This window comes from Gymnodraco acuticeps, unplaced genomic scaffold, assembly GCF_902827175.1.
Source record: "Gymnodraco acuticeps unplaced genomic scaffold, fGymAcu1.1, whole genome shotgun sequence".
Taxonomy (NCBI): Eukaryota; Metazoa; Chordata; class Actinopteri; order Perciformes; family Bathydraconidae; genus Gymnodraco; species Gymnodraco acuticeps.
In genome coordinates, this window is record NW_022991233.1 from 33,398 (window position 1) to 46,541 (window position 13,144).

At 45.1% G+C, this 13,144-nt stretch overlaps 1 protein-coding gene and 1 pseudogene across 1 annotated transcript; both read right to left on the bottom strand.

The window, feature by feature from the left end:
• Positions 1 to 3,697: 3,697 nt before the first annotated feature.
• Positions 3,698 to 6,394, bottom strand: LOC117561831 (annotated as a pseudogene).
• A 4,429-nt stretch (positions 6,395 to 10,823) lies between these two features.
• Positions 10,824 to 11,529, bottom strand: LOC117561832 (GTPase IMAP family member 4-like). Its single transcript, XM_034239435.1, has one exon. It carries the CDS (start codon positions 11,454 to 11,456, stop codon positions 10,824 to 10,826), a length of 633 nt encoding a protein of 210 aa, XP_034095326.1. The 5' UTR covers positions 11,457 to 11,529.
• Between the last annotated feature and the right edge of the window lie 1,615 nt (positions 11,530 to 13,144).

Genomic DNA, 13,144 nt, shown 5'->3' on the forward strand with positions numbered 1-13,144 from the left:
ATTCATTTGTTTTGCACATGTAATCTTACATTTCATTTAGCTGAGGCTTTTATCGAAAGCGACTTACAATAAGTGCATTCGACCAAGAAGATACAAACTTGAAGAAAACAGAATCATATAGTACATCAGGTTTCATAGAGCCAAACATGTGCAAGCTTTCTGCTGTCCCTGATGTCAATGGGGAGCTCATTCCACAATTTTGGAGCCAGGATAGCAAACCCACGTGTTTCTGTTGACAGAACCTGCGTGGCTTTCTGTGTCAGCTGGGGACGTATCCTCCTGATGTTGTAAAGCGTGTATCTGCAGCAGCGGGTTGTAGCAGCGATGTTTGCAGTGAAGGACAGGTTGTTATCTAGGGTCACACCCAGATTCCTTGCAGTCTGAGTCGGGGAAACAACAGCGGTGCCGATGTTGATTGTTAGGTCAAGAGTGGGACAATCTTTTCCCGGAAGGAAGAGCAGCTCAGTCTTGTCAAGGTTGAGCTTGAGGTGGTGAGCAGACATCCACTGAGAGATGTCAGCTAGACAAGCAGAGATGCGTGCGACGACCTGGGTCTCTGAGCGGGGAAAGGACAGAATTAATTGGGTGTCGTCAGCGTAGCAGTGGTAAGAAAAACCATGCGGGCTAATGACTGATCCGAGCGAGTTTGTGTAGAGGGAGAAGAGGAGGGGACCAAGAACAGAGCCCTGAGGGACCCCTGTAGTTAATTGACAAGGGTCGGACTCAGACCCTCTCCAAGTTACCCTGTAGGTACGGTCTTTGAGGTATGAGGTGAGGAGGGAAAGTGCAGAGCCTGAAACTCCAAGTGCTTGGAGAGTGCGAAGGAGGATCTGATGATTCACCGTGTCGAATGCAGCAGACAGGTCCAACAGGATGATGACAGAGGAGAGGGATGCTGCTTTGGCAGTGTGCAGTTCCTCCGTGACAGCAATGAGAGCAGTTTCTGTGGAGTGACTTGCCTTGAAACCAGACTGGTGCGGATCCAGAAGGTTGTTCTGATGGAGATAACAGGAGGGTTGTTTAAAGCTTACACTTCTTATATACATTTTTTACTTCTCATTTATTTTTTATTTAATTTTTAAAGCACATTTAATTTTTGTATTCCTATATACATTTCTTTCTTCTTTCTTTCTTCTTTTATTTGTATTACTCATTTCATTTTAAATTCTTATATAAAAATAAAAATATGTTTAATCTATTTTATTTTATTTTCCATTAAACGTTTTTTCTCTAACTTCTTAGTTTTTAGAAATAAAACCCCAATAAATGAAGTCTTCTGATTTGTACGTACCTAAAGATTCTGAGGAAAACATGTGTTTATTACACTACATTATTACATTACATTACATTGCATTTAGCTGACGCTTTTATTCAAAGCGACTTACAATAAGTGCGTTCGACCAACAAAATACAACCTTGAAGAAAACAGAATCATAAAGTACATCAGACTTCATAGAGCCAAACATTTCAAGTGCTACTCAACTGGCTTTAGATAAGCCAGTCCTTTATTATTATATAAGTGCTTTGTTAGTAATTCTGCAAAGTGGAGTCGAAAGAGATGAGTTTTCAGTCTGGAAGGTGTGTAAGCTATCTGCCGTCCTGATGTCAATGGGGAGCTCATTCCACCATTTTTGAGCCAGGATAGCAAACCCACGTTTTTCTGCTGATGGGAACTTGGGTCCCCCTCGCAGCGAGGGTGCAGCGAGTCGTTTGGCTGATGCAGAGCGTAGTGCACGTGCTGGGGTGTACAGTTTAACCATGTCCTGGATGTAGGAAGGGCCAGATCCATTCGCAGCATGGTACGCAAGTACCAGTGTCTAGAAGTGGATTCTAGCAGTTACCGGAAGCCAGTGAAGGGAGCGGAGGAGCAGCGTGGTGTGGGAACATTTAGGAAGGTTGAAAACCAGACGAGCCGCTGCATTCTGGATGAGCTGCAGAGGTCGGATGGCACATGCAGGTAGACCAGCCAGGAGGGAGTTGCAGTAGTCTAGGCGTGAGATGACGAGTTTATAAAGTCCATTTTATTTTCATGATGTAAAATGTGACCAGAGGTAAAGAAACCATATATGTATAAATAAACAACTCAATAATTTAAATATAGCATTACTTATAAAACATAATGTACCTTTTAATCTATAATAAAACATAGATGGATAAGAAAGACACTCCTCTATAAATGATCTTATATACAAATATTATAAATGTTTAAAACAAAGGTTTCAAGTTCCACATTTTGGAAAAACTACTAAATATTTAAAAACACATTTTACGGGAATGACTTCTGAGGACATCAATTATTATATGAATCAACATTTTATTGAATTTTCATATAAACAAACATTGATGACACAAACTGTTCATAAAATAGAGCACAGAAATCAATAAGTGACATTCAGGACAAAGTGTTGAATTGATTAAATGATTAACCCTGAATGTTGTTAAGATTTAACCTGTTAAGCCCCGAGCCTGTTTTTCAGGCCTCAGACTCGAAAATGACTTTCCCAGAACAAATCACCGTATCTTCTAAAAGGGTTAAATTAATAATCTTTGTTCTCAAAGTAATGATAAACCTGTGAGTTGGATGTAGAAAAGTCAGAATCAATATAGATGTTTTTAATTTAAAGAGAATTCAGATTGAACATAGTAAAAAATGTAAATTATAGTGTTCGTCCAACAAAAACATTACTTATAGTGAAAACCAGCCTTGAATGATGGGATCGGAGACTAAAAGCTTTAGGAATCCAAACTATAACATATAATAAGTACCCTGTATCAAGATTGATGCAAAACAAGTGACATTTGACCTTTTTAGAAAGATTTAGCAAAAAAACCACTTCTGGGGTCATTTGGGTGGATTTTCCATATCTATGGCCCCCCTTGGTCGATTATTTGATTTTGATGGTTGACATCTCTTTGTAATCGTTAGAGCCAATAGGATCGAGGGGAACTTCCTCAAAATCCATCTAAACATTACCCATTGGTGAATGAGTGCTGCGCAGCCAGAATGCCCAAAACCGGAAGCTGTCATACACTCTAGTAGCTATCATAGCAGCTATATATGAAAACTCCGTTATGACGTAAAAATGTTATGATGGATTATCAGTAATCATTTCAAAGTGACACAGACACATTGGATTAACCTTGAGCAGCGGTTTTATCGTTTTAATGCCATTGAACACAACTTCTGATCAGAAAAATAGCAAAGGTAAGACAATGTCCCGTGTTTGCTCTGTAAAGCTACGTGGTGTGATGTCTGGGTTTGTTTCCCATGCCGCGAGTTTTCAGTGATGATACTAACATTTCTGGAATCTGTGGAATCTCAGTTTGGTAATCGATACCTTGTTTGTGCAGATCCGATAAGTAATAAGGGTATTTTACCGTGATTTCTGTGCTAAGTGCGTCAGCATTTTTTCGCTCAGGGCTAATTCAGAGCCTTCGTTATTACCCTTGTGTTTCGTTTTGCTAAAAATGGTTAATATTGTCTGAAAGCTGAGTTTCTTCCCCTTAAGTGGGTATGACACATTCATAGTTTATTGAATGTTAAGTAGCCCTCAGACGCTGTTTCTTGCAAGATGTCGCTGGTTAACTGAAGGTCCCCTATTATACTGTTTTGATTCAAAAGTGCTGATTCTGTGTCTGTAGCTTGAAATGCTAATGAGCTGCTGCTGGCCACGCCCCTCTGAGAGATGATTGGTTTAAAAAAACCTCTCTAGGGGGAGATTCAGGTGATAAGGTGGAGGGGGGTTACCGTGGTTGCTGATTGGCTAACAAAAAGAGAGGGGGTCTTTGTTCTGTCTGCAGTCAAACACAAACAGAGAGCATGCTGGGTAAACACAGCAACTATGGACAAAGGTCGTCCTTTAAAATCTTCAAACTGCAGATTTATGCTATTGATTTGTACGTCCTTTGATTTTACTGCTACATAAAATAACTTGTCATGATTAATGTTAAGATGATAAGTATCTGCAGTAATAATAATAATTTAAAAAATATGGATGTTCCCATAATCACAGCTGACTAATCCACACAATCACTGTCTGAGCACAATCTCCGCTCTAAGAGAACATCATGAATCCTCTCCTTATTGATTCTGATCAGGATGATTACACCTCTATAAAACCTATACTAACAAACACATGGGGTTATAGACATCTTTACGCTCACAGAGAGAACAAAGTGTGCAGGATAAAGGAGGTCTGCTTCCTCTCTGCAGAGCCCTGCAGTGGAAGAGAAACAGCAGCAAAGAAACCACATGAATACAAATCTTCCTCCGACATGTGGACGCAGAGAAGAGTTCCTGCAGAGAAACACACCATGAGCAGTGAGAGCATCCATGCACAGCTAAAGAAATCAAGCACTTACACAACAGCTACAGATAGAGGTCCCGCCCCTCATGTTTGATTGACAGCTGAAGAAACCCCACAACAATCAGCCAGCAGTGTTAGTTCACGTAATGATAACAAAGGGCTTCCTCCAGGGAAACGTTTGAGAACCGAGCGAATCCCTTCTGTCTATTTGAGTTTACAGAACTCAGCAGTTTCTCCAGAAAATAAATAAACCCAAAGTCCAGCGTGCAGCGGCTGAGTGAAGGCGGTCTGGACTCGGTCCAGGAGGGTCATGGTGTCATCGGTGACGCTGTAGAAGGACAGAATACCTTCACTGTGATCCAGGTACACTCCTATTCTGCGAGACCAGGGAACTGAGAGGGGAGAATGGACATTGTTGTACCAGAATGTATAACCTTTTTTGTAACAGTCTAAAGTCCAGGATGTGTCATTGTGTCCAAATCTAGAATCCTTCAACCCCCCTGATCTGGTGGTTTCCTTGTAAGCGACGGCTATAGAAACCCCCCCTCTCCGCTCCACCTCCCAGTAACGACGGCCAGTCAGACTCTCTCGGCTCAGGACCTGCTCATGATCAGTGAATCTGTCTGGGTGACTGGGATAGGGCTGTGTTTGTCTCAATACTGTAGCTTTTCTGTTCCCCTCAGATAACAACAGCCGAGTGTGTGCTGTGTTTGGATCCAGAGTGAATTCATGTGAATATTTTAAGAATCCAGCTCTGGTCTCTGGCTCTGGTGGTGGCCGTAAAACATCCTCTTCAGTCCACTTGTCCCTCAGGACGTCCTGTAGTTTATCCCTGACATCTGACAGGGCCACTGTCACATCCTCAAAGTAATACAGAGGACCTATATTGATGCTGGATGACTCTGTAGATTTACTGAGTGCTGGCATTAAAGCGTAGCTGTGCAGGAACTGGTTGTGATCCTCTGTGAGTGAGAGCTGCTCCAGCTCAGTGTCTCTTCTCTTCAGATCCCTGAGCTCCAACTCCAGCATCTCCTGAAGCTCTCTGACTCGACTCACTTCTCTCTTCTGCTGGGATCTGAGCTGCTGCTTCACTTCAGAGCTTCTCTTCTCCATGAGACGGATCAGCTCAGTGAACGTCTCCTCACTGTCCTCCACTGCTTTATCAGCAGAGCCATTGACGGCCTCCACCTCCTGCTGAAGCAGCTTCACCTCCTTCTCTCCGTCCTGGATCCTCTGCTGGATGTTTAGTCGACTCCCCTCCAGCTCTCTCTGCCTCTCAGTCCTCTCTGCTGCAGCTGACACCGTGTCGTGGCCTTTGTGTTCGTCCACAGAGCAGAGATAACAGATACTCTGCTGATCAGTACGGCAGAACAGCTTCATCACCTCGTCGTGACGAAAGCACATGTTCTCTCTGAGCTGCTTGGAGGGCTCCACCAGCTTGTGTTTCTGTAATGCAGCTGATTCAAAGTGAGGCTGGAGGTGTTGCTCACAGTAAGAGGCCACACACTGCAGACAGGACTTGAAGGCTCTCAGTTTCCTCCCAGTGCAGACATCACAGGACACATCTTCAGCTCCAGCATAGCAGAGATCAGCAGGAGCAGCTGGGGGTCCAGTCTTCTTCAGCTCCTCCACTAAAGCTGCTAACATGGTGTTCTTCAGCAGGACAGGCCTCGGTGTGACGCTCTACCTGCACTGAGGGCAGCTGTGGATTCGCTCTCCATCCCAGTGGTGTTTGATACAGTCCATGCAGTAGCTGTGTCCACAGGGGATAGTCACCGGGTCCTTCAGTAGATCCAGACAGATCGAACAGCAGATGATGTCTTGGTCGAGTTGATTTCCTCGCTGCGCCATTTCACCTCTCTGGTTAATGACCGTCAAATATTTTCCCTGAACAGAAACGATGTGTGCTCTGCTCTGGTTCAGCTTCAGCAGTGACTGAGGAATCAGCGGAGAGGAGCTTTGTGAGAGGCAGAGTATGTTATCTGTACTTTACAACATGCAGTTAGCAAAGCCGTACTTGGACCTTTGACCGCCAGCTCACACCAGTCAGGCATAACATGTAATAAAACAATATTGGGAGGGGGTTATCAAGCTTTTCTACATTCCTGGAAGAGGATCAGCACCGAACTTTGTTCCTAATTAAATATTTGATTGTTTGAGAGATACTGTTTATTTAACGTGCTCATTCCTCTTTATAAAACTTGAGTTTTTAGGAGGTAAACTCTTCTCAGAATCAGAGAGTTTGAAAATGACTCCACATGAATACAAATTACGAGTGTTTCTGGTTTTTGTTAAGATTTGCGGAAAAGGTAGGACCCAAATGCTATAAAAAAGGTAAAAGGTCTAGAAACAAAAACGAGCTTTATTTAAAAGCTGATGAACATAAACATGGCACGAAAAAACACAAGTAGCATTAACAAACAAAACTGACCGTGACCAACATGGAGGGAGACATGAAAGACAAACAATGAACCGACAGGGGAACACAGGGAAAGACAAGACTAAATACAGAGAGGGGTAATCACGGGACAAGAAACACGGCTGAACCTGTCTCTGCGGTCCTGCCAGACTCTCACCATACTACTTCCCTGATGGCTCCCACAAGATTGCTGACATCCTCGTGGATTCATCTTCTTATTATAGACCAGAGATGGGGTCATTACTAAAAAAAAGTAATATATTACACTACTTCGTTACTCTCTACATAAAGTAACTCGTTACTTTACTCGTTACTTTACTCGCAGGGCCGGCCCGCCCCTCCCTGCAGGCAGATCACGCAGACTGCTAAAGTTTCAAATGTATCTCCTGCTATCTGTATATTGCAGTCTATCTCTGCTCACGCTGTTGCGTCGGCGTGTTCTCCTGCGTGTTGGCCATGTGTTGCACTGGAACCAGACTGGAACACACCGCAAAGACTTCAGCCGAGCACATACGAACTGCGCATGCGTGAGTGGCAATAACTCTCCTTACCAGCAGGCGGCGGTAGTGTGTATTCGTCATTCAAAACAGGCAACAACCGGAAAACAGAGAAGAAGAACAGACTGCGTGATATAAACAAACAACAAAGAGCTGTGCGTTAGCTTCACCTTAGCATGTGTTCTTTGCAGGTGCTTGTTGAGGTTTGATTATGACTGATTTTAGTAAGTAACGAAGTAACGCGTTAGTAACTGTAGTGTGATTACTGAATTATAAAAGTAGCGCGTTACACTACTCCGTCACCGACTAAAGTATATTACTTTGTAACGCGTTACACCCAACTCTGTTATACACACATGCATTTCCAAACATTTGGTCTACCTATGTTGTAAATGTATTATCTTTTCGATTTACACACGGTATCTATTGCACGTCTGTCCGTACTGGGTGAGGGAATGCTCCGGTTTTGGGACTAAATGAACATGGGATCACTCCGGTAAATGTACATACTTCGTCTCACTGGAATATTAACGGTCAGATTGAATACAACATCGACCCAATTTCTCCGGTCAATGACGGGAGAGTTTTGAAAGTGACAAAACACTGTTTCACACATTTAAAACCACTTAAACAATTAAACAATGTTTACCCAGGATTCAGGCACCTTCCCTGGCTTGTAAAATGTGGTGATGCACCCTGGAGGTATCAGACTATTTAAAACATGTATACCCAGGATTAAATCACTTTTCCTGGCTTGTAAAGTGTTGTGAAGCAGCCTGTTCTCTGGGTGCAGTCTGGGTGCAAGAGCCATGCGCTGCAAGGATCTCTCTGGGTGCGCTCTGTGGCTCTCACACCCCGCTTCTCTCTGGCTGCTCTCTCCCTCTATTCACAGCACTTTTCCCCAGCTTTCAAAGACTTATTGCTGGGTGGAATAGCCATTTGCATCACACTGAGTCTCTGCCTGTGTGCCTGTGAGTGTGAGACCCTGCTAACAGCAGTGACTCTGCTGTACTTATCTTCTTGTACATTTCATGAGTCAAATGTGGACGAAATGGACAGTTTCCTGTCCATATGACCGGCTGTTTATGCAGTCAAATGTGCATTTGAATTAAAACAGTTGAATGCACTTTTAACACTCATGTACCCACGATTCAAGCTGCTTTCCTTTGTTAAAAAGTGTTGTGAAGCAGCCTGTCCTCTGGGTGCAGTCTGGGTGGGAGAGCCATGTGCTGCAAGGAGCTCTCTGTGTCTCTGTGTGAGTCTCACACCCCGCTTCTCTCTGGGTGCTCTCTCTGTATTCAAAGCACCTTTCCTCAGCTTTCAGAGACTCATTGCTGGGTAGAAAAGCCTTGTGCATCACCCTGGATCTCTGCATAGGTGCCTGTGAGTGTGAGACCCTGCTAACAGCAGTGAACCTGCTGCCATCATTACGAACATATTAATCAGGCGTTTTAACACTTTTTTCCATGAAAATGATTTTTATTCACTATCATGGGGCTATATAGATCAAATTCCGGGTAATTCGGAGCACAATTGTACCTTTTACTATTTAAATGTATTTGTATTATATATGTTTGGGCTATAAAAGTGACATTTCTGGGTGACTTTGTCAGTTTATGGAGCTTAGCCCACAATTCCCGGAGGTTCCAGGCTGAATTTGGGAGCTCATAGGCGGCCTGCCATGCGCCCCCACCCGTGGAAAGACGAAAAAAGTAAAGTAAATGGTCAATTATATCTTAAAATAATCAAAAATGAAGTTTAAAAAAATTCTCGAAAAAACGACTGAGTGCCAACGGAGGAGCGGCACAAAAAAGCTATAATGAGTATAATGAGTATAATGAGTTATTTAAGGTAAGATGGCGCCTGCTAGGGCTGTGCGATTATGGCAAAAATCATAATCACGATTATTTGGGTCAATAATTGATATCACGATTATTTTGACGATTATTCATTGACCATTTATTGAACTTTAAAACAAATAATATTTTACCAATAAACAAGAACAAATATGTTGGAGCGCACTTCCAAAACCATACTAAACATATATTATTAATATGATAAATACAAATAAATTGGACCAAAATAAATGAAATCAAACATGTTGCAGTGCACTGTCACAACCTACTGAACACTCCTTAACATATAGCCAACATTTTGGTAAAACATATTCAACATATTCCACTCAGTTAAACGTTGAAGGCTGGCCCACCGTCATGGTCCAGAAGTAACAGGAAATAAATGTTGAACTACAATTTAAGACCAAATAAAAAAATGTAGGCCACCATGGCAAATGCTGGTAAGGCTGCTCATGTCATCTCTTAAAGATGCTTTGCAAGAAACACCAGCCTGTTCATGGTCTGGTTTCAGAGATGAGCGCAGGCAGGTGACAATATTGCCACCTGTACTGAAGACCCTCAGCCACGCTCCGACACATGTGACGCCGGCCAATCACAAAGCTTTGATGCGTTCAAGTGCATTATTTTGGCACAGGAAGATTATGTTACAGGACATTAACGATAAAACAGAATATTGTTGTTCTATTTGTAGACACATCTTGCGATCGACTGGTTGGGCACCCCTGGGCTAGACCATAGGTCTGTTGTGGTAGCAAAGTAGTCAGCTGAAGCCACATCTCTCTCAACTTCCCCACGGCATTTGTCATATAGCGCAGGCAGCGCAGACCTGCTGAAATAATACAGAGACAGCATCGCGTAACGCTTGTCCAACGTGTTGACAAGTTGCTTAAAGCCCTGGTTGCTAACAGTGCTAACTGGGCACATATCTTTAGCCATGTGAAATGTAATGGCAAAGTACTTCCAAATAGTGGAAATAGTTGTACCCTTCTTTTTAACGAGTTGCTGCTCTTGTTCTGACATCTTCGCTCGCGCTGAACACTCACAACACATGTCACTCCCACGTGGCCGAGTGGGCTTTTAGGGAGGGGCGAAAGCGCACCCAGCAAAATAATCGTATTTTGTCAATTATGCTGTTTTCATAATCGTCGCGAGCCATAATCGTAATCGCGATTAAAATACGATTAATTGCACAGCCCTAGCGCCTGCCCATTAAGGGCTTTGTAGGCGAGAAGAAGAATTCGAATTTTAAATGCAGAGATGCGTGCGACGACATGGGTCTAATGCTAGGGATGCCAGTTACCATGATATATATTATACACATTTTTCTGCTTTCTGCACGGACCTCACAGCTGTTCTCTCTCATCGCGATGAAAGCAGTTACTAAAATAATATCCAGGGGATGCATGCAGAGCTGTCATTGGCTGAGATAAGTCCGGCCGTGAGTCACGCCTCCACCGTTCCCGGAAATGCATCCGCGGAGGAGTCGTGGAGGAACCATCAGTGTCTCCTCGGTTAGAGCTCCTCCAGAGAGCCTCCTCGATCCTCGATCCTCGATGTGCATTTAGAGAAAATAGATGTCCTTCAACATGGTGCGCTGAAATCCATATCCGGGTCACTACCGGAGGACCGAGGAGTCGAGGAGGGGAAATTAGAGTATTGAGAAACCTCTTCTGTCATCTTTCATTTCCTTCATTAGTTGCTCATACTTTTCCGATATATTCTTCTGCATTTCCTCCTTCTCTTTTCACATTTCCTCTTCTCTCTCTTTAAGGATTCTCTGTGTTTCCTCTTCTATGGCCCTCTCTACCTTCTGGAACATTTCATTGGTGTAATAACTTCCTCCGTTCTTCTCTGCTATGTTTCTGATCTTGTCGAGCAGCTCTCTGACCTGAGAACGATCCTCCATCTCATTATTGAAGACGTGGTACTGCCCGTTACATCTGGCCACAAGTTCCTGCAGCACTTTGCTGTGTTTCAGGAACTCTTCGATAGGTGTTCCTTTGAGCAGATTACCGTGGGTAAAGAGAACCATGCTGTATCTGTCTGCATCTTTTCCAAAGATTTCCTGAATCTTCTTCACTGTCTGGTTTTCTTCATCTGTGAATCTGCCCAGTCTGATGACGACCAGGAAGACATGAGGTCCATGTGAAGCATAAGAAATGCTCTGGCCAACATCGTTTCTGGTCTTTTTTTCATCAGTTCTGGTGTCAAACAGACCTGGAAGGCCAATGACAGCAACCTTTTGTCCCTCCACTACACCAAAGGCCTTAGCACAGTCTTTAGTCAGAGATTCAAAAGAAAACTCTGATTTAAAGTACTCTTTTCCCAAAATGGTGTTTCCTGTGGCGCTCTTCCCAGCTCCAGTTTTTCCAATCATCACAATCCGGTAGGGGTGTAACGGTATCCGTATTCGTCCCGTACCGTCACGGTTCGGACGTCGCGGTTCGGCACATGCAGTCACACAACGAATACGCCTTTTTTTTACGAGTGGGAAAAAAGTCTGTCATTCAGGGCAGTATCCACTACACTATTTATAATCCAGGGGGCGGTATTGCGCCTAAAAGCTGTTTGCCAGCCGCCCTTAAACAACAAATGAAGAAGAAGAAAAGTTAGTATGGCGATTTCAGATAACACACAGGAGCTAGAACCCACCTGCTTCTTTTAAATCAGCTGTGTGGGAACATTTCGGGTTCCCTGTGGACTACAATAACGATGGAGTGCGAGTGGTGGATCGGACGAGGACGGTGTCACGGTAGAGCGAAGGAAGCAGGACCAAAATGCAGATTAAACTGATACACCTTTATTTCAAGGATACCGAAATAGAACTTGGACAGACAGAACACTCACCGGTGAACACAGTCAACAACAAAAGACGAACCGACAAAGACAGACAGAAAAACCAGAACTTAAATACACACAAGACTAATCTCACAAACAAGACACATGTGAGGAGGGAGGAGAAAACACAAAGGCCACAGGTGAACACAATCGGGTAATCAGACACACCAGGGAAACTAACGACAGGGAACCACAGACAGATCCAAACAAGACAAAACACAACGCAGACAGACAGAAAACCAAAAACAGATATAGACAAGACAAAACACCACAAAGACAGATCGTGACAGTACCCCCCCCTCAAGGGACGGATCCCAGACGTCCCAAAAAAAAAAAAAAAAGTCCAACACCTCAAGCAGGGTGGGTGGAGGGGGTCAGGAGGAGGGACGTATCACTAGGCCACCAGGGTGGGTGGACGGGGTCAGGAGGACAGGACTGAGCTGACCGCCCAGAGGCACAATAGAGGGGACCAGGAAGGGATCTCGGGCGGATGGCCCGGGGGCAAGGCAGAGTTCAAAAAGGGGGATTCGAGCGGACGGCCCGGGGGCAAGGCAGAGTCTAAGGTGGGGAACTCGGGCGGCCGAGCATGAGGGCGAAGGCAGCGGCAGGAAGAGTCAGGGGGCCGGGCTCGAGGACGAGGGCAGCGGCAGGAAGAGTCAGGGGGCCGGGCTCGCGGGCGAAGACCACGGGTCACAGAGGGCCGGGACCGAGGGCGAAGACCGCGGCTCTCAGGGGGCCGGGCTCGAGGGCGAAGACTACGGCTCACAGGGGGCCTGGATCGAGGGCGAAGACCGCGGCTCTCAGGGGGTCGGGCTCGAGGGCGCAGACCAGAGAGCTCCGGAGGCCGGGGAGGACCCGGTGTCGGCCGGACAGGAACCGGAGCTGGTGGGACAGGCCTCGGCAGGATCCCCCACGGAAGAGGACCAGGACACGGGATTGGCAGGACCCCCGGCGAGACAGAGGATGGCGGGGCCTCCAACGGAACAGGACAAGGGGTTGGCAGGACCCCCAGCAGGAGAGTAGACGGCAGGACCTCCAACGGGACAGGACATAGGGTTGGCAGGACCCCCGGCAGGAGAGTAGTCGGCGGGACCTCCAATGAGACAGGACAAGGAGCTGGCAGTACCCCTGGCAGGAGAGTAGACGGCGGGACCTCCAACGGGACAGGACAAGGGGTTGGCAGGACCCCCGGCAGGAGAGTAGACGGCGGGACCTCCAATGGGACAG